Source organism: Eublepharis macularius, chromosome 15 (genome assembly GCF_028583425.1).
Source record: "Eublepharis macularius isolate TG4126 chromosome 15, MPM_Emac_v1.0, whole genome shotgun sequence".
In the NCBI taxonomy this organism is placed as follows: domain Eukaryota; kingdom Metazoa; phylum Chordata; class Lepidosauria; order Squamata; family Eublepharidae; genus Eublepharis; species Eublepharis macularius.
In genome coordinates this window covers 39,082,752-39,105,003 of record NC_072804.1, presented here as the reverse complement: position 1 = coordinate 39,105,003, position 22,252 = coordinate 39,082,752, and the positions used below count along the sequence as shown (strand labels likewise).

At 48.2% G+C, this 22,252-nt stretch overlaps 1 protein-coding gene across 1 annotated transcript in view; it reads left to right on the top strand.

Moving 5' to 3' along the window:
• GRIK3 (glutamate ionotropic receptor kainate type subunit 3) overlaps positions 1–22,252 on the top strand; it is a 126,963-nt gene that overhangs the window by 74,860 nt on the left and 29,851 nt on the right. The window contains exon 11 of the mRNA XM_054998881.1: positions 15,528–15,751. Within this exon, the coding sequence (XP_054854856.1) occupies positions 15,528–15,751 (224 nt within the window). The remainder of the gene's footprint in view (positions 1–15,527; positions 15,752–22,252) is intronic.

Here is a 22,252-nt window from a genome sequence, read left to right as displayed (position 1 = left end):
CACCACGTTGAGCAACACTCTAGGAATACTCCTGATCTCTATTAGGAACATTCCTAGATGGTAACATCACTTCTGGGTTCCTAGCCGGAAGTGACATCACGGCATCATGCAACACTGTCATTTCCCCCCTCCCATTTTTTCTACCCTAGAGATCAGGGGAAATCCTAGAGAGCTGTGATATGCCATTTTGCAGTATCTGTCCCCCAAATGTTCCCACCACTGCTGCGGCTGAGGCTGGCAAGGCAGCCCTAGTCCTGGCAGCCACGTTGTTCATCTGGAGGGTCATCCTGGGACATGGCTAGGGGGGTATAAATGGCACCAGCATTAAGAATTGTACTGTGTGACAATTCTGCAATCATCCCCATGCACAGACAAGCCTCTTTTTCTAGTATTCCCGTTTGACGTGAATATGCGGCGGGGCAGGGGGAGATTGAATGGAAATTCCTCTTTGTGGGCAACTGCAGCTCAGACTCAATACCTGTCATTGAGGATTGTTTGAGAGTTGATTTAATGCTTTCATAAGAAATGCACTAAATCAATAGTAAATTCCAACACACTTAAATATTCATTGTCTCTTCTCTGGTGGGGCCAGGCTGTTTAGTTCAAACCTTTACCTGGAGAAGAGAGCAAACACGTTTGGTCAAGATCTAAGACTTTTCTGTTTACATTGCAGGGTTTGAGTCCTGTGGCACCTTAGAGACCATCATGATTTTCAGAGTATAAGCTTTCAAGAGTCAAAGCTCCCTTCTTCAGAAACTATCTTTACCTGAAATGATCTTTACATGGCAGGGATTGTGCAGGAATGAAGAGCTATACAGTAGGAAAGAGGTGATGTGATAACCATCTTCAAGTACTTGAAGGGCTGTCATATAGAGGATGGCGCGGAGTTGTTTTCTGTTGCCCAGAAGGTCGGACCAGAACCAATGGGTTGAAATTAAATAAAAAAAACTTTTCAGCTAAACATTAGGAAGAACTTCCTGATAGTTAGAGCAGTCCCTCAATGGAACAGGGTTCCTCAGGAGCTGGTGGGCTCTCCTTTGGAGGTTTTTAAGCAGAGGCTAGATGGCTCTCTGACAGCAGTGCTGATTCTGTGAACCTAAGCAGATCATGAGAGGGAGGGCAGGAAGGGTTACATCAGTGCTTAGTTCTTGCTGCCCTTTCTTACAAGCTCAGGGTAATGCTGATCCTGACTTTGGGGTCAGGAAGCAATTTGGGGATAGGAAGCTAATCTTGACTTTGGGGTCAGGAAGCAATTTTCTCCAGGCCAGTTTCTCCAGGTATCCTGACAGTGTTTTGCCATCTTCTGGGCATGGAATAGGGGTCACTGGGGGTGTGGGAGGGGAGGTAATTGTGAATTTCCTGTATTGTGTGTGTGTATGGAGGTGGACTAGATGACCCTGGAGGACCCTTCCAACCCTTTGATTCTATTATTTTTGTTGGGGGGGGCATGGGGAAGGGGAGATCATCAGAACAGAGTGGCCTGAAGGAAGAGTCATTTGACGGCAGGGCTTCTGAAGGTATCAGGGACACTAAACATTCCTCTAAGATGTGCCAAATCACTAACGGAGTAGGTGGTGGTGGGATGTCCTCACATATTGCATGTTTCCATTAAATTGGATTTGGGGCTTCTGCTCAACCAAGATGTCTGGGGGAGCTTTTTTAAAAGTGTGAAAACATTAGTGATATTTCTTGGGTGGGTTTTGTGCATCTGTTGTGATAGGCTTTTCCCCAGCATGCTCGGTGTGCTGTGTGGTGGCCTGCGTAAGTGACAGGTGACATTTGGGTGGGTGGATTTTGTGGCAGTGTTGTTACGCCAGAATTTTGCACCACCAAATGTTTGTTGCTTTTATGCAGCCTGGGGAACAGCAACCTTGAAAAATCACCTGAGAAATGGGAGGCAAATCTGAAATCCAGCCAGGGGAGGGAGGTAGATCTGATGGAAACGTTATGACTTTAAAGGATTTTGCTAGAAGAGGAGAGGCAGAACAGGGGTTGGAATGGGAGAAATTTGCTAAACATATGCCTAGGTGACTGCTGCTCCCACTAGGGATGTGCCTTTCGGCATTCAGAATGCCGAAAGAATGCCGAAACAAAAGTGTTTCGGCTTCTTTCGGGGAATGCCGAAACGTTTCGGGGAATGCCGAAACGTTTCGGGTAGCCGAAAGAAAAAAGCCGAAACGTTTCGGGATTCTTTCGGCTTTCTTTCGGCTTTTCTATGGGAAAATGCCTCCGTCTTCCAGGACACCTGGAGGAGGCATTTTCCCACCGAATAAGCCCAAAATTGGTGGGGACCTTCCTCTAACCCTTCTCTAACAACCACCCAAGTTTCAGACAGATTGGACTTTGGGGGGCCATGTTATGGCCCCCCAAAGCAGGTCCCCCCATCCTCCCATAAGAACGCGAAGGAGCAGCATATTGTTAGCATGCTGCTGCTGATCTTTCTTCATTATTTCCTATGGGGAAAAAATGAAGAGGCAGGCTTCCTTTGCCAGGGGTGGCATTTTGCATGCAAAATGCCCCCCAGCCCTCAGGGGCCCTTCTCCCACCCCTCCTCCCACCCCCCACCAAGGCTCAGCCTGCTCCCACTTGGGGGGGGCCATTTCATGGCCTCCCCAAGTAGGTGCTCTGCTCTCATCTCTACCACTGACAGCTGGGGGAGGCTTGTGTTGCCAGGGGTGGCATTTTGCATGCAAAATGCCCCCCAACCCTCTGGGGCCCTTCTCCCACCCCTCCTCCCACCCCCCACCAAGGCTCAGCCTGCTCCCACTTGGGGGGCATTTCATGGCCTCCCCAAGTAGGTGCTCTGCTCTCATCTCTACCACTGACAGCTGGGGGAGGCTTGTGTTGCCAGGGGTGGCATTTTGCATGCAAAATGCCCCCCAGCCCTCTGGGGCCCTTCTCCCACCCTCCCTCCCACCCCCCACCAAGGCTCAGACTGCTCCCACTTGGGGGGGCCATTTCATGGCCTCCCCAAGTAGGTCCTCTCAGCCCCTAAAGTCCACCCCTTACAGCCCCACACAAACCCAATTCCCCCCCAGCTGCCACACACAGACCCAAATCCCCACATTAGCCCCTCACAGACCCAAATCCACCCCCACCTGCCCCACACCCATAACCCCAGGAACAGGCTGGCAAAGGTCAGCCCTCTCCCTTTGTTCCCTATGCTGGGAACTTCTAAACTCTCTTTCCCTGGGCAATTCTGCACAGCCCAGGGGTGCCACAATGGTGGGCACACTTCTGAGTGCCAGCTGGTCCCTGTGAAAGAGCACCTGAACCACAGACACCCTCCCTCAAATTCCCCCACCACCTACAGAGATGGCTGGCCAGCCAGCCCCATTGTTCCCTATGATGGGAACCAACTGCACAACAAAGAATAAAACAAGAACAACACAAAATAAAGTTTTTAAAAAATTATTTTCTCCCTTCCAAAGTACAAGTAGGCAAAGTATTATGACACATTACACCAGCAGTCCCCCACACAGAAAAATTAAAACAAAACTCACTTAACATCAGAGAAACACAAAGCATGATTCCTGTCAAAAACACTTTATTTCTTGAACAGCTTTAGGTTACACAGCAGGGGGGAACACCAAAGGGCATGGCAGCACTATCTTACACAAAAATAACACAACTCACTTAACATCAGAGAATCACAAAAACACAATTCCTGGCAAAAACACTTTATTTCTTGAACAGCTTTAGGTTACACAGTAGGAGGGCACAACAGGGCATGATAGCAATGTACTACAAAAAATAATACAACCCACTTCACCGTTTTTGACAGCAATTGTGTTTGTGTGATTCTCTGATGTGAAGTGAGTTGTGTTATTTTTGTGTAGTACACTGCTTTCCTGCTCTGTGGTGCCTTCCTACTGTGTAACCTAAAGCAGTTACAGAAATAAAGTGCTTTTGACAGCAATTTTTGGGGTGATTCTTTAATGTGAAATGAGTTGTGTTATTTTTGTGTAAGATAGTGCTGCCATGCCCTTTGGTGTTCCCCCCTGCTGTGTAACCTAAAGCTGTTCAAGAAATAAAGTGTTTTTGACAGGAATTGTGTTTTGTGATTCTCTGATGTTAAGTGAGTTGTGTTATTTTTGTGTAAGATAGTGCTGCCATGCCCTTTGGTGTTCCCCCCTGCTGTGTAACCTAAAGCTGTTCAAGAAATAAAGTGTTTTTGACAGGAATCATGCTTTGTGATTCTCTGATGTTAAGTGAGTTGTGTTATTTTTGTGTAAGATAGTGCTGCCATGCCCTTTGGTGTTCCCCCCTGCTGTGTAACCTAAAGCTGTTCAAGAAATAAAGTGTTTTTGACAGGAATCATGCTTTGTGATTCTCTGATGTTAAGTGAGTTTTGTTTTAATTTTTCTGTGTGGGGGACTGCTGGTGTAATGTGTCATAATGCTTTGCCTACTTGTACTTTGGAAGGGAGAAAATAATTTTTTTAAAACTTTATTTTGTGTTGTTCTTGTTTTATTCTTTGTTGTGCAGTTGGTTCCCATCATAGGGAACAATGGGGCTGGCTGGCCAGCCATCTCTGTAGGTGGTGGGGGAATTTGAGGGAGGGTGTCTGTGGTTCAGGTGCTCTTTCACAGGGACCAGCTGGCACTCAGAAGTGTGCCCACCATTGTGGCACCCCTGGGCTGTGCAGAATTGCCCTGGGGAAGAGAGTTTAGAAGTTCCCAGCATAGGGAACAAAGGGAGAGGGCTGGCCTTTGCCAGCCTGTTCCTGGGGTTATGGGTGTAGGGCAGGTGGGGGTGGATTTGGGTCTGTGAGGGGCTAATGTGGGGATTTGGGTCTGTGTGTGGCAGCTGGGGGGGAATTGGGTTTGTGTGGGGCTGTAAGGGGTGGACTTTAGGGGCTGAGAGGACCTACTTGGGGATGCCATGAAATGGCCCCCCCAAGTGGGAGCAGTCTGAGCCTTGGTGGGGGGTGGGAGGAAGGGTGGGAGAAGGGCCCCAGAGGGCTGGGGGGCATTTTGCATGCAAAATGCCACCCCTGGCAACACAAGCCTCCCCCAGCTGTCAGTGGTAGAGATGAGAGCAGAGCACCTACTTGGGGAGGCCATGAAATGCCCCCCCAAGTGGGAGCAGGCTGAGCCTTGGTGGGGGGTGGGAGGAGGGGTGGGAGAAGGGCCCCAGAGGGTTGGGGGGCATTTTGCATGCAAAATGCCACCCCTGGCAACACAAGCCTCCCCCAGCTGTCAGTGGTAGAGATTAGAGCACCTACTTGGGGAGGCCATGAAATGCCCCCCCAAGTGGGAGCAGGCTGAGCCTTGGTGGGGGGTGGGAGGAGGGGTGGGAGAAGGGCCCTTGAGGGCTGGGGGGCATTTTGCATGCAAAATGCCACCCCTGGCAAAGGAAGCCTGCATCTTCATTTTTTCCCCATAGGAAATAATGAAGAAAGATCAGCAGCAGCATGCTAACAATATGCTGCTCCTTTGCTTTCTTATGGGAGGATGGGGGGACGTGCTTTGGGGGGCCATAACATGGCCCCCCAAAGTCCAATCTGTCTGAAACTTGGGTGGTTGTTAGAGAAGGGTTAGAGGAAGGTCCCCACCAATTTTGGGCTTATTTGGTGGGAAAATGCCTCCTCCAGGCGTCCTGGAAGACGGAGGCATTTTCCCATAGAAAAAAGCCGAAAGAATGCCGAAATAATGCCGAAAGAATCCCGAAAGTCGAAAGCCGAAAGAGATTCTTGTTTCGGCTTTCGGCTTTAACGATAGAGAATCTTCTTTCGGCTTTCTACTTTCGGCTATAGCCGAAAATTTTTGGCTTGCACACCCCTAGCTCCCACTCTTTTGAGGGCCGTTGCAATAAGGTTAACTTTAGAGCTTCTTTTGGGACGTAACTACTGTATTTTCACATGGAAGAAAACTTGTATGTTTACAATGAAGAAAAATACTACTGGAAGCAAGTCTGGCCAATAGGCAGCCTGTTGCATCATCTGTTCTCTGCCGTCTCTGTGAGTAAAATCAATGAAATCTACATTATTTGCCTTGTCTTCCAAACAATTAGTTTCTGTAATACGGAAGGTAAACATGGTCAACTAAAAGCAAACAGTGGTGCCATTCTTTTGGGTTTGTTGGCTGCTGCTGACAAATAGGCTTACTTGCTGCGTACATGAGTTGTGTCTAATATGCAGCAGGGCTGGGGAGAGGAGCGTCCGAGTGCTCTGTCCGGCCAGACCATCATTTGCAGCCTCCATGCTGCCAAGACAACTCAATGTAATCCCTGAAGTTTTGGGGCAACAACCTCTTTCTTATTAGCGGGAAGCACAAGGTCTCTTCCCAGGGACTTTGCATACTGGTTTTGTTATCTTAGTGGGGAGACAATTGAACAGAATTTTGGAGAAAGGGTTTTTCCTGATTGTTGTGACCTTAATGCTAGGCGTCAGAACAAGGAGGCAGCGCAGTCAAACAGGAGCACAGTTTAATGAGGACCAAGCTAGAAGTGACGAAATACACTTGAATGGCAAGTGAACAGACTCACGTGTATTCCTCCCTGTTCACTTGCACTCCACTTGCACTCCACTCGATCACGTGATCGAGTGGAGTGCAAGTGGAGTGCAAGTGAACAGGGAGGAATACACGTGAGTCTGTTCACTTGCCATTCAAGTGTAATTCGTCACTTCTAGCTTGGCCCTAAGTCAGGTTCTTTCTGGGTAAACTTATGGAGCCAACAACTTCCTTTCTCCCTTTTTCTGCCTACACTACATCAAGAAGTGGACTGGAGCAATCCCAAATACTGGCCTGGATGAAAGGAATAGAGTTGTCAAAAACACCACAGCTATAAGAACTCAGGAGGAGTTATTTGGGTGAACATCCAGCTTTAAGTTGTGATATGTGAGCACAGAAGGCCTGCGGAAAGTGTGGAGTGCAAGTATTTGGCCTTTGCTAGGGAAAAAGCAGATTTCTGTGCATGCTCCAGCATGGGTCATCCAAGCATTGCCGGAAGCTGGGTATGCCCATAGGAAAACACATGTGCAGTACCTTTTATTAGGCCCACCTAAAACAACAGCAAGTCATGAGCAAGTTTTTGACTTCCCCATCAGCTGCTGGACTGCCCTTGAGACAGAGGGCTGGTAGGGGCTCAGTTCTGCAACTGATGCTGTGTCTAGTTTGGAATATTCACCACAAATCACAAGAAGTCCAAGAGATGGAGGACTAGTAGTTTTTGTGTAGTGAGTAAAATGCACTCTGTATGTGTGCAGAAGGATATTTTTTTTCCTGAATTGCACTTTGAAAATGGGTTTCATGTGGATAATCATGTTGGTCTGCAATAGAACAGCAAGATTTGAGTCTGTCCAGTAGCACCTTAAAGACCAACAGGATTTCCAGAGTATAAGCTTTCAAGAATCAACGCTCCCTTTACCAGATTCTTCCATATCTGACGAAGAGAGCTTTGCCTTTCAAAAGCTGATAGCTTGAAAATTTTGTTGGTCATTAAGGTGCTACTGGACTTGAATCTTACATTGAAAATGGTCTGAGATCCGGGAAACCAAATGCAGAAGCCCTCCTAGGCTTGGCTAATTTAACCAGGTGCTAAGAAGGAGTGTTTGAAATGTGATGGTGTAAACAAGATAGACCCTTCAGGCACTTTTTGATAATTGCTTAGGAAATCGTTGTTAAAGGCTCTCTCCTAACACACACAAACACACACCTGCAGCTTTCCTGGCTTCTGATTGGGGAGAGGAAGGATGTACTGAAGCTCGGAATTGACTTTGCAGTGTTCAGTGCCAGTGCGAGAGAAATGAAGTCTCATTCCCTCTCCCTTCCTCATGGCTCTCTTTTGGCAGACCTCCCCAAGGTCAGCGAAGCTCTTAATTAAATGCCCACAGCAGGAAAATCCACATCAACAGGAAGAATGCAACACTGGTTGCGAGTCCTCTGTGCAAGGTGTACTTCACTCTGCCCTTCTAGTTTGCTCAAGAGCAAACCTGTGCCTTTGATTGTCTGTAGCGAGGAAGTGGAAGGTGTGTTGCTTTTGTTCAGTGTCATAGCCTCAAAGGAAGGAGAATGCATTCTTCTTGTAACAAGAACTGTAATCTTGGAGGATTTGGGCAAAAGTAAGAACAAGATCACACTTTGATGGCGGCTCCTCTATCTGTGTGTACAGGTAGACATTTATAGGCTGTGGCACCACTGGCTGATTTCAATTGATGTAGCTTTTAATGAAAACCATGATTGGGTTACATTCATCCATGCTCCGATTATTTCCATGCTCAGTGATTGCAGTTGTGCTCTATACTGGGCTGCTTTTGAAGATGGTTCAGAAACTTCCACTGGTTACACATCAATGCACATATGAAGCAGCCTGTTATAGTATCAGACCGTCTGTCCATCAAGTTCAGTACTCAGTACCGTCTGCTCTCCAGGGCCTCACACTGAGGTCTTTCACATTGCCCACATCAGATCACATTATCAACCAGTGGATCCTTTTCATTGGAAATGTCTTGGATTGAACTCGAGACCTTCAGCATGCAAAGCAGAGGCTCATCCACAGAGCCACAGCCACTCCCTTTTTGAACCAGCATTGGTTCAAAAAGCACCCATACCGCTGAAAGCACCAAATATAGGAAGCACAGCTTTCCACCCTAAATTGGGAGGAAAGCCAGCTTACAAATAATTTTAGATAAAACAAAGGGCTCTATTGGCTGCCAGTTAATCTCAGAGCCCAGTTAGAAGTGCTGGCTCTTCCTTTTCAAGCCTGAAACGGTTTGGGGCAGGGCATCAAAAGGGCCATCTGCTGGCACTCAATTCTGCCTGACAATTAAGAGTTTTCGTCAGAGGCTAGGGTTGCCACTTGCCAGCTCCAGGTTGGAAAATTCCTGGACATTTGGAGGGTGGAGATGAAGAGGGCAGGGTTTGTGGAGAGGAGGGACCTCAGCAGAGTATCCTATAACATAATTGTGTTAGCGGGTTTCCGACCACTCACTCCGTAACCCAGAGCGCAGGCGCATTATTGCGCCCCTAGTGGGGATACGAGGGGAGTCGCTTTGTAGAGCAGCAGCCCTATTGGGGTGGCTGCTGGGCAGAGGAACCTGGAGCCGCTGCCCCCCACATGCATTCCCCACTTGCAGCGCCCCGATTGGGATGGCTGCTGAGCGGAGGAGCCTGGAGCCGGCCCCTGTGCACTCCCCGCCTGTAGCGCCCCGATCAGGGTGACTGCTGGGCAGAGGAGCCTGGAGCTGCCCCCTCGCACACTCTCCACCTGCAGTGCCCCAATTGGGGTGGCTGCCGGGCAGAGGAGTCTAGAGCCGCCGCCCCCTGCTCCCACAGTGTCCCGATTGCTGGCCTTCTCTCCCCCCTAAAGCAGCGATCCTGGGGGGCAGGGGGGGGTTGAGCAGCAGCATGCAAGCCTTGCTGCCTCCTCTCCCCCCCAAAGCTGGGATCTGGGGGGGGGTTAAGCAGCAGCATGCAAGTCTGGCTCGCCTCCTCTCCCCCCCAAAGCCACAATTCGGGGGGGGGGAGTGTCAAGCAACAGACTGTCCCAACCTGGAGTTGGCAACCCTACTTAAAGTCACAATGGGGAGGGTGAGAGGGGCATGCAGGAGCAAAGGGGGGCATGGCGGTGGGCATACCTCACTCCCCTCCCCTCCAAGCCACAATGGGGTTGAGGGCAGAGGGGCACGGAGGCGGGCATACCACCCTGCCTTCCTTCCCCTTGCCCAGATCAGGATGCTGGGGAGGGGGCAATGGCTGGCAAGACCCCCTCAGCCCTTTCTAGATCGCGTTGTATTCTTTGCTACAACGGGCTTTGTTTCTAGTAATGCCATAAAATCCAACCTCTGAAGCAGCCATTTTCTCCATGGAAACTGATCTCTGTGGCCTGGAGATCAGTGGTAATTCTGGGAGATCTCCAGCCACTGCCTGGAGGTTGGCATAAAAGGTGATCATTTCACACTCCTTCCGAGGCAGATGGGGGCTGCTGCTTTGGGGGGGCATCTCATTTGTGGGCAGCTCTCGGGGGGGGGGATTTTCTCCATCCTAGAATTCAGTACTTACCCTAGTAATTCAGCTATTGGGTTTTACTCTTTGTGAATCTATAGCTGGCAGAGAGGAAAGATGCATACCGCCCCCCCCAACACAGAGTTCTTCAGTTCTTAGTTATGCAAATAGTGGGGGGACAAAGGGTTTACCATCTCACACCTGTTACTTTAATGGTAATGCTCATACAGCCAGGTCGGCTCTGAACAGTGTCACACTAAAATTAAAATAAGAGGGAAAAAAAGAATTTATTAGTGCATGAATCTATATAATATAAAAATTTAATAGCTTTTAATCTTAATCGACTGAGAGAGGAATTTGGCAACTGCCGCTGTAATATTAACTCCACCCCTGCTAAAAGAAACTTCAAATGATCTACTACACATCTATAATTCCAAATATAATCTGACAACTATCTTGTCAGATGGAGCATATCACAGTCGAATAGACAATGTTGAAGGGTGTCTATTTGGCCAGAGCCACATTGGCACACTCGGTCAGAATAAGGCACCTTATTTAGACATCCCAGAAGCTCTTCTGAAAGGATAGCATTCAATCTAGCCAACATAAATAATCATCCATAGCATGGAACTGTCAGGAAATCAAAATAAGTCGGAAAAGATTGTGGCAATATTAGATCTAAATATAAAGTTGAGCATACACTACGTGCTCTTATCGTAGTACTTTTATTATCCAATTGTCCCAAACAACCTAGAATTGAAGAGAGAGCTACTAAAGGCCCTCGTCCTTTCAGTTGTTACAGGGGAATTCATAGGGTCCGGATATGGTTTTCAGCTAGTTTGCACCATGGACTTTGGTAGGAATCTGTTTGCAGTAGATGTAAATATACATTTGATTCCATGGAGAATAAAATCTTAATCCAGAATCTGAAGGTTGTGGCCCACCTCAAGGGATAGAGTCAGGCCAGCCAAATGGCTGGATAGTTTCTTCTTCCTCTTGAGGCAAGAAGATCAGAACAACCCGAAGAAAGTACGAACTCCCAGAAGGGGATTATCAATCCCCAGGACACAGGGAAGAAGCTCTCTTCTTTTGACCAGGGATGTGCAAGAAATAATGGAGTCATCCTTTACCTAGGGGCACCATCTTTCTCACTTTTTATGGTGCTATAGATTGAGCCTGTAAACCGCACCTCAAGTACGAGCTTCCGAATGTTCAAATCCATCCAGCAAGAGACACTCTGCTTTCCTGGTGACAGCTATTACTGCTCAGTTTGTTTGGGGGAAAGGGTCATTGTCATCTGGAGGAGACCTGGGACAGCAGCAGGGTTTCCAACCTCCACGGAACTCAAAGGAACAAGGCTTACAACTCTTGTTCCTTCACACCCTCCATCAGCCTTCTGCCTGCCAGGTCAAAACACTTCTCTTTACTCAGTCACTTACAAAGGATGGTTAATAATGAACGGCTTGGTAGTTGGTATGGGGGGATTATGTTGTTTTTAAAACACACGCTGTGTCATAAATTTAGAACTTTCGCCGCTATTCCAGTGTAATTTTATAGCCAACTTTTAACTGCCACAATTCTTTTTATTATCGCAGGCCAAATTATTTTCTGCTGTTCGTTTCCTGGCCTTGATTTCAGGGGTGATTCAATATTATTTCTGCTGTGATTTCATTCAAGGCCTGAATGTCTCAGTGCAGCTTTTACTGAGGGCTGGACAACTTCAAGCACAGTGTACTTCTGAGGCTGAGTCAGCCGTTCTTCTTGGGGCCTGCCTGTTTTGCTCATGGCTTTGTAGCGGCACAGGAACACGCTGAATCTTGTTGCCTCCAGTGAGAGTCACTCAGCTCAGGAGCAGCTGGCAGTACAACAGGAGAAGGCAATGGGTTATGGGTAGCCTTACTGGCTGGGTCTGAACTATGTGTCCCTCTGTCCCACCTAGACTTGTTTCTACTCAGAGCGGAACTACAAGTGACAAAAGGCACAGGTTGGACACTTGTCAGCTTCCCTCAAGTTTTGATGGGAAATGTAGGCAGCTTGGCGGAATGTTGGACAAGCGACAGTTGAAAAGTCCATTGGACAGCAGTCAGAGAGCCAAGCTGCAAGACTAGGATGCCTACATTTCCCACCAAAACTTGAGGGAAGCTGACAAGTGTCCAACCTGTGCCTTTTGTCACTTGTAGTTCTGCTCTCAGAAGCCAGTGATCCACCTGGAACTCCTGGTAAATTAAAGGGCCAATCTTCCCCTAGCGCCCCCTAGGCTCAATAGGCTTACCAGCTCCAGGTTGGGAAATTCCTGGAGATTTGGGGGGTGGAGCCTGGAAAGTGGGGTTTGGGGAAGAACTCAATGGGGTATAATGCCATAGAATTCCATCCTCCAACGCAGCTATTTTCTCCAGGGAAACGGATCTCTGTGGCCTGGAGATGAATTGTAATTCTGGGAGATCTTCAGCCTCCATCTGGAGGTGGGCAGCCCTAAGGCTCAAATACTGGAAGATGGTTTGACCAGTTGGGCTAATGGCATGTTAATTGGATGGGTCAGTATTGATATATATAATGCCCTCTGTACAAATGTGACTTGTAAGTGGATTCAGCACAGCCTCACCACCAGTAAGAGATTATGAAAATCCCGTGTCTCCATTTCTTGCTTGTAGCTGCAGGGCTGAGATCAGAGTGGGAGTTTTGAGATGTGACTTGTAAATCCTCTCTTCATTTGCTAAAACCTCAGTGCCCAATTAACTCTTTCCCCCCAGTAAAAATGTAACATATTTGTAGCAAATTTCAGTTTGGGATTTCCAAAAGGCTTCCAGTAAGAAACAGTTCCCAGTGCCTCTCTCACTGCTTTGTGGACCCTTGTAAGGCTTGCAGAACGCTGAGAGACCCCTTTCCCCAAATATGAAAGCCTCGGAGCAAGCCAAAATCTACTGTCCCAACATCCTTGCAAAAGGGTGATTCACATGTAGAGATGGGCACGATCTGAATTACGATTTCAAAAATGCCCCGATTTTGGCATTTTCACCTTCGTGACTCAACCGATCCAGCCGTCGGGAGTTTGCTAGTTTGGCACTTGATCGGATGGGTCAGTTTCAGTTCACAATTGCAGACTTTCTGGCGCTAGTAATTAATTCCCGGGGCAACGGAGTCAGGGAAATGACCTGTGTTTGCCTTCCTTCTGTCGCCCTCGAAACACGAATGGAAGCCCAGCTTTCCTTGATTAGCAGGCTTCCTTCCAACCACGGAGCAGGAAACCAGGGGAGGGAAGGGGGAGGGGGTGGGCACAAAGGAAAGGCAAAAGGCAGTGTGGGTGGCTGGGAGGCCGCCCGCGCTGTTCACGTTTCCCCAGGACAAGGGGCGCGTGGACAAGCCAGCCGCCCCTTGTCTTGCAGGACAGGTGAATGGCGCGGGCAGCCTCCGAGCCACTCGTGCTGCTGCCAGCTCCGCAGCGCACCGGGACGAATGCTTGCTGCGTGGGCAGGGGCGACTCAGGAGCGCGTGCATGCGCACAACAGCCTAACTATGGTTGCTCTGGGTGCTGGTGTCCCCGATTTCCAATTTCCGATTTTGGACCGGAAACGAGACATGATCGGTTAGAATCGGGAACCTGTGTTCGGCAGCAGCCCGGATCCACGATTGGATTGATTGGGATTTATTTTTGGATCGTGCCCATGTCTATTCACATGCACCTTGTCTACTCTGATCCAGGATCTTCTGCTTCACTTGACCCTAAAATCTGGGGATACCAGGAACCGAATCTGGGCTCTGCTGCATGCAAAGCAGATACTGAACTGCTGAGCCACAGCCCCAACCCTCATCCCCGATTCATATTGTCATGCCAACCATTTGCACATTATCATGTTCCTGTATTTCACCCACTTGGGTGAAAACATTTCTAGAGGGACATTAAGGTACCTATTCTCCCCAGAATAAGCTGCCTGCCTGCTACATTGAACCGGTATTGCCAGTGGCCGTGCTAGACATAATTGGGTCATACTAGCCTGCATCCCAAAGCATCCCACAGCATCCAGGGGTATCTTGAGCATTCTAGATAATTGCCTTGCATGTCTTGGTCATGTTTGATGCTGGCCATGGGTGGTGAAAATACTACTCGCTCATGTTGCATGAGGCTCAGTCTTTACAGGGTGGCCTCATAGAGTGCTCATGCTGCCCATATGCCAAACAGAGCATGCACAGAGAGAGGCCAGCAAAGCACATGCCTGGAGTGAATTACAGAAGCTGTTCTAGCTCTGTCAGAACTTTGCAGAGAAAAGTCCCTTGGTTCCACTCATCAGGCTTACTGATCCAACTATTACTTACTTACATTGTAGCGGCCTTTATTTAGCAGAAGAGCCATTTAGCTCTTCTGATTTGGAGGGAGGCTTTAAACTTTGTTTATTTATTTTATCAACTTTATACCCTGCCCTCCCCATGAACGGGCTCAGGGTGGCTAACTACAGAAGAAAACATCGTCCATTAGAACCATATACAAATATCTAAAACACAAATATTTAAAAGCTAATTACAAGACAAAACTGGTGCCATGAACAATACAGGCTACAATAAATATCTTTTTAAAACATGGATACAACTGTGGCACAAGACCAGGGCAGCCACTGGTGGAGCATAGGACATGGCGGGCCAGCAGGGGATAATTCATTGGCTCTTAACCAAAAGCCTGGCAGAACATCTGTGTTTTACAAGCCCTGCAGAACTGTAACAGGTCAAGTGGTAGGACACAGGCCACCGTCACTTACTGGCTGTGAGGGCATCTCACTTTGTCCAGGGTCTTACATCCCCATGAGTGCTAACTGTGGGGGAGAGACCACCCGATCAGCCCAACCCACCTGCTAAATAAACCTTGCAGTAGTTCCCAGGTGCCTGGGATCACTCATGGAAAAGATGGTTGTGGGTGCATCTGGAGTTAGACTGGTTCAGAACACCAAGGAAGGTCTGTTGTGTTCCAGTAGAAGGAGGAGGCTACTTGAGACAATACAGGAAGAGTGAGGAGCCCAGGAGGTGCCCATGACAGGCTTGAGTTCCTCTCCTCCGGTCTCAACAAATCCAAACTGCACCAGGCTGTTTTGGAATAGTTCAGATTTCCTTCCTCTGTTCCAGCACTTCATTCCAACATTCTCATGGCAGCACCTGAGTTTTAAAGACAGTTTTTGTCCTCCTGACACAGTTCCAGCAACAGCTGTTAGATTTCCAGAACAGTCCTAAGGAAGATGGCTGTCCTCACAAAACCTAAGAAATCCTCCTTGCCTTTGTCCACTTCTATTTCTCTCGCCATTTAAACTATAGGAGGAACAGTATCGACTGGACTTTAGGAAAGACTGCTTCTTGTTAAGAGTAATTCAACAGTGGCATCAGTTGCCTGGGGATGAGATGGGTGCCCCCTCATTGGCAATCTTCAAGAAGCAGCTGGATGAATACTTGTCGGGGATCCTTTAGGCTGTTCCAGTTCTGGGCAGGGGTTGGGCTAGATGGTCTGGAAGGCCCTTTCCAACTCTGTGATTCTATGATTTCTAACAGCTGCTTTCTCTCTCTCTTTCCTCATTCCTCTCTCCTGTCATGTGGGCCCCACAGAAAGCTGACCTGGCCGTTGCACCGCTGACCATCACTCACATCCGGGAAAAAGCAATAGACTTCTCCAAGCCCTTCATGACTTTGGGGATCAGCATTCTCTACCGGAAGGCCAACGGGACCAATCCCAGCGTCTTCTCTTTCCTCAACCCACTCTCCCCTGACATATGGATGTACATCCTCCTTGCATATCTGGGAGTCAGCTGTGTACTCTTTGTGATTGCCAGGTAAGGCAAGACTCCAAGGCCTAGTGTGAGGATCGGACCTCAAGATGTCCACTTCCTGGTTGCCGAGGCTACGGCCGACCTTCCTTTCCCCTGTAGTGTAGCATAGTGTAGTGCAGCCAGAGTAGTGTAGTGGCTGGAGTGACGAACTAGGAGCTGGACTACTCAGGTTGAGTTCCCCACTCTGCCTGAAAGCTCGCTGGGTGACCTTGGGCCAGTCATGCTCTCTCAGACTAACCTACGTGACAGGGTTTGTTGTAAAGAAAAAATGCAGGAGATGAGAATTATATAAGCTGCTGTGGGTTCCCTTTGGGAGGCGAGGTACAAATGAAGTAAAATAAAAAGATAAAAATAAGTTCCCCCCAGCCTGCATTTGACTTCTCCTTAGACTTGATTCAGAGTGAAGCAAAAGTGTCTTTTTCAACATAGGTCTCAGGATATGGTCTGAAGGTACCTCATACAGCCATTTTGGTACAGTTAAAGAGGCCTGAATTTGGTAAGTGCTTGGGTGGGTGGGAGACATCCTGGAATACCTTCCCAGAATGACTCCTTGAGTTCATGAGAGAAGACAGGTGGTTTATAAATGCAAGAAGTAAATAAACCCTTTCCAAGGGAAGTGGCCTGTCAGGAAAGGGAAAGGAGCTGCTGTCTCCTGGCTTCCTCCTCCACAGCCTCGCCTGCTGCACCTTCAGCAGTGGTGGGTGGCACCGTATCCCGGAATATCTGCCTGTGGGAAGCTTGGCCTCTATCCCTGCTCCTCACTTCCTGCAAGAATCTGTGGGAGTTCCAGTGAGCATCCTGGTTGCCCTGGCAACCAGGTCAGTGCATCTTCCTTGGTCACAACTGGAAGTGGCGTAGGAAGCTTTGCCTAGTTGCCATGGCAATCTGGCAGCCATTCTCTTCCCTACCCCTTTTTAGTGACTGGCTTGGCCAAGCTTATCACCTTCCCACTGTGTGATCTTGCCTGTCCCTCTGCCCCACTTGGACAGGAGAATGCGCTCCCCATGGACTTCTGTGTATGGGAAAGGCTTGGAGACCTCAGGCAGACAACTGGATAAGATGGTGCCTCCTTGTGTGTCATTTGTTCAACTGCTTAAAACACAAAAGAGGCAGATTGGGTTCAGACTCTGAGAACCTTCCTAAATGTATGTTCAGTTCTGCAACCAGTTGCCTTCAGAAACTGAGGCTAGAAAATTGCCAAAAAAGATTCTTTCTCAGAGCCAATATTGGAACTGGAACAGGACATCCCACTCACTTGCTCTGTAGAATGGCAGCTTTCTGGGCCAAGCTACAAGTGACGAATGACACTTGAATGGCAAGTGGATCGAGTGGAGAGCAAGTGGAGGGCAAGTGAACAGGGAGGAATACACTTGCCGTTCAAATGTCATTCGTCACTTGTAGTTTGGCCCTCTTTGTTTTCAAAATGGTGGTGTGCATTAGGATGTTTACATTTATGTTTTCTAGAAGACGCATTGCATTTGACCACAGGCTTGCCCAGGGCTACATAAGGAATCCATAGATAAGGGTGGGCTGGGTACCAGGGTCTCACAGATACAGATTGTCTTAATCCATTGGCCGATTCCACACATTCTGGAAGTGGTGTAGAGGGAAACACTGTCATATTCACTAGGCAGATGTTCTTAATAGCAAAAATAGCACACACCATTAAGAAATTGTTGGGGGAGGGGAATCCGGGCCACCTGTACTGCTATTTGAAAGAAAGAGGAAGCAAGGGATATTAATGAGTTAAATGCAATTACCTGCTGTCTCTTACTAATGTTAATCAGGATGATTGCACCCACCGACATCCCAATGTCAGGTTAGTAGGAATAAATGGAGAGGGGCCACACTGAGCACTGATGAGTCACATCTCTCGGGTCACCTTCCAGACGGCATTTGTCACAGCCTGTCCAGCCGGGGACCCAGAATGGCAGCCTCATTTTTTCCATTAGCCCCAATGTTCCAAGTGGCGCACGCCTTTGCTGGCTCCCCGAGGCCATTATAGCATTTGGAGCCGATTACCTGAGCTTAGTGCCTAATACCCTAATTTCATGTAATGCACTTGTCAAAATCAGCTCTGCAGGGAGCAGGCTGACTTTGTTTGCTTTGCCACATCTGGATCGGCTTAGCGGCGCTTGAAAAGGAGGCTGGATGGCAACCATGCTGGGAGGCATCATTGCCCTACTGTGATGATTTATCATTCATAAAAGACCACCAGATGCACATGAGAATCTTGTTTTATTGGGCTGGGGTGGGGTAGGGGAGCAAGACGACAAATGCTTTTTCTGTGGATAGAGCAACCAAGTAGAGGTGGACCCATGCCCTACCTCAACACCAACTCTCTGCCTAGCCTTGGGCAAGTAAAGATCTCTCTGCTTTGGCTCTTCTCCTATAATTTAATTTAATTTTAATTTAATTTAATTTATTATATTTATATTCCGCCCTCCCGCTTTCGCAGGCTCAGGGCGGATAACAAATACAAACATGTTTAAAAACATTTAAAAACATTAAATAATACATTTTAAAAACATTTAAAAACATTAAATATAACAATTTAACATATAACAAAGACAAACAGTAATCTTCTTCCCAGATGCATTTGGGTAGACACAATCAAGATGGTGACCCTCCCTGTTGGTAAGATGACTATAGAGACACCAAGAATATGTGTGTGTTGCTGTTTTGCCACTTCAGGACCTTCTTATGGAGTCTAGACATAAGAATTTAAGAAGAGCCCTACTGGATCAGACCAGTGGTCCATCTTATCCAGTATCCTATCTAACTCCATGGGCAACCAGTTGCCCCAGAGGACAGGCTGAGGCCTTACCCTGTTGTTGCTTCCTGGTGCTCATATTCAGAGGTATACTGCCTCTGACTGTAGAGATTCCCTTTAGTCACCATGGCTAGTAACCATGGACAGAATCCTCCACGAAGCTGCCTAATCCCCTTTTAAAGCCATCTATTCCTGTAGCCATCACAGCGTCCCCTGGCAGTGAATTCCATTTTTAATCAGAAACTCGGGATGGGGGTCAGTGATGTTCTTGAGGGCAGGAGGCTAGTGAAGGCAGGCTCCTCCTCGGCATTTCCGAGCTTTCTGAATGCACCTCTGCTGGTTACAAGGACAGAGCTTGGCTTCCTTCAAAAATCTGAGAGGACCCTTCAGACTACCGGCTTCCTAGCCTTGCACTGATGATGGGTTATCCCATCTCTTACCAAGAACCATGTTCTGGGGTGGGAACTGCCGGGGGTGGGGTTCATGGGCATAACTATGTTTGTGATGCCATGGTTCGAGCTCCCCGTTAGTAACATGGGAACCAGGGAAGGCTGCCTGTGCCACATGGAGCCCCACGTGAGCTCCCACTGATTGCAAATCCAGTGTGGTTTTCTTCTGATATGTGGCAAGGGATGCTGTGGGGGAGAGGCTTCCTTTGGGTGGCACCCAACAATACCAGGACACCCTTGCATCTGCCATGGCTTAGCCCTGGACCACTGAACAAGAAGGCAAGTAGCTGTGCAGCCTCCAAGGGCTGAGTAGCAAGAGGGGTTCTGGGCCCCTGAAGCCCACCATGGCAAAGACTTCCTACACTGTAGTTGTCCCCAGCAGCCATTTGGACACATTGCGCAGGGGAAGCACATTTGCAACTACCACTAGAAGTTTTTCTTTCATTTGCATCCACTCCTTCCTCCCAGTTGCTCAGGCCAGGAGGCTTGCTACTCTCCACTTGATTTTATGCTCCCAACAATTCTGTGTGGGATCCAGGTCAGTGAATTTTATGGTGAGTTGGGATTCAAACCTGGGTCTCTCCAGGCTCAGTGCATCATTCTAACCACTACACAACACTGCTGTCTGCGTGGGTGGCCAGACCGTAGTTGCAGAGCACATCCTACAGTAAGGCTTGTTGTTGTCCACTTCCTTGTCCTCCTTGGCCTTTTGACAATGAAGTCTGCACAGATTTTGATCACCACCATCCTATTGCTGACGATTTCTTTTCCTGTGCTGAGTTCATAAAAGGGTGGGGAGGGGGATTCTTGACTTCGGTCAAAGTTCCTGCAACCCTTCCCTGAAATGATCTGGTTTTGTGTCTTTTTCATGGGCTGCCTGTTCTCTTTTTAAGAACCCCCTGACCTTCAGTAGAATTAACCTTGTCCAAAGTTAGCACTGGAAAATTTTGCCTGCGGGGTAGATGCCAGGATACAGCAGATAGAAGCCTGATTTTATCCTCACCAAACCTAACAGGAGCATTTCTCCACTCGTCACCTTTACCAGGCTCCTGAATTGTTGCCTTTGGAGGCAAATGTTACCAAAATGTGCTTGCCGTGATTTAGAGCCTCTTGAAATAGGCCCCCATTCCTGACACCACATAAAGATGTTGTGCCTTCTGTCCCCTCCTGAATCATGGCCATTTCAAACCAGTTCTGCCTGGAAACCAGATAATGGTGCATTGATCTATCTGAGGTTCAATAAGGCTTTGAAGCTTTCTTGATGCCTCTCCTCTGCTTGAATCCAACAGCTGTCACACAGGTTAGAGGCAGAGCATGATATCTTGCCTGGTGATGCTTTGTTGTGTGGCAGAGACTCTGATGTGGATGACGGGCTTGAATTTCAGTGTACTGTGAAATAACTCCTGTGCAGCCCTGTCACTCACATGCATGACGTTTTCCATTCGATCTGAGTTCTGGATTCAGCTCCAATCAGCTCTTGGGCAGCTGTTCTGCAAACACATTCGCTGCTAGGAAAGCTGATGCCTCCTGCAGTTGAGGAACATAGTAAATGAGGCAAATGGCTAGAAAGTCCTGAAGGGCCATGGCTCAGTGGTAGAGCATCTGCTTGGCATTCAGAAGGCCCCAGGTTCAATCCCTGGCATGTCCAGTTAAAAGGTGATGTGAAAGACCCAGGAGAGCTGCTCCCAGTCTGAATAGATAATACTGACCTTGATGGATCAATGGTCTAATTCAGTATAAGGCACCTTAATGTGTTCATGGATCTGCTCCCAACAATCAAAGATCGATTGCAGCTTGAGGGGGAGGGGAGGGCAGGGTTGTTGCAAAGCCAGAGGGAATTTCTGAAGGAAAGCAGAGATGATAATAATTAATATGTTGGGTTCCAAAGTGTGTATGCCAATGATGTTTTATTTAATTTAATTTCATCTTGAAAATTACGAGACCCCTGGGAGATGTGAACAAATACCTCTGAAGGCAGGAGCATCTCTTGCCTTACATGAGGCTGCAGTCTTTACACTTTCCCCAGTCTGCAGGGCATGTGTGGACTATCCCTGTTTGACTGTAGCTTTGAGGCAGAAAGGTGGACTTGGGGATGCTGCTCAACCAGCATCTCTTGAATGGATCTGTATTTTTGGCTTCTCCCCTGTATCAACCCTCCCAGGTTGAAATAGATGTCAGCTAGGAAACTTGGATGTCAACAAGGAGGAAGAGGTGGTGTGGGAGGGGGAAAGCAATGGGTCAAGGTTCCCAAATTAGATGCTGTCCTGTCTTCTCCCACCCCTCTGTTCCAGTCACAAGCACCAATGTAGGGAGATACGACCCGGGGGGGGGGTTACCAGTTGTGATGTGAATGATGCTTCTTTGCACATCTGCCCAGGTGCTGAGGGAACATGGGTAGAGCATGAGCAAAGCCATTGCATCCAGCAAGGAAGCAATGTCTGTGGGGGAGGGGGCAAGCCCTGTCCCTCCCAGACTTCTTCCCGCACCTCTTCTTTTAATGCTCAGGGCATGGACAGCTCCAGGTTTTCAGGCAGAAAGACCTGCTATTCACCTCCAAGCCTCCACACATGCCCTTCTTCCCTCCCACTCCTCTGCATCCCCCCCACCTGCCAGTTTGTCCTTCCTGTACCTGCCTATGAGCTCTACCACTGGCTATACTCCCTGCCATTTGCAGGCACACTGGGCAGCCCATGAACTTGGGAGCATGGAGGAACACTAGCAATAAGTGAGTGGAGGGGTATTTAAATTGTGTATCACTTCATTTATACCCTGCCTTTCCCCCCAATGGGGACCCCAAGGGGCTTACAACATTCTCCTTTCCTCCATTTTATCCTCTCAACAACCCCATGAGGTAGGTTAGTTTGAGAGAGTTTGGCTGACCCAAAGTCACCCAGCAAGCTTCCATGGCAGAGTGAGGATTTGAACCGGGGTTGCTTAGATCTTAGTCTATCACTCTAACCAGTACACCACACTGGCTCTCTGGTTGACAGCAATGGCTGGTTCACACATGGCTTGCTTCCTCTCACATATCTTCTTGTGCAAGTGGACTGTTCCATATGCACTTTGTACAATATTTCTCTACTGCCAACTGATTCCTGAGTCTGTTTTGGACATATTGGTCCAGATAAAACTCCGCTCCACTCTCCAGGAGACTAAGTGCAAAGATGTGGTGGTGGAAAGTGCCATCAAGTGAGAGCTGATGGCGACCCCTGGTGGGGTTTTCATGCCAAGAGACTAACACAGGTGGTTTGCCATTGCCTGCCTCTGCATAGTAACCCTGGT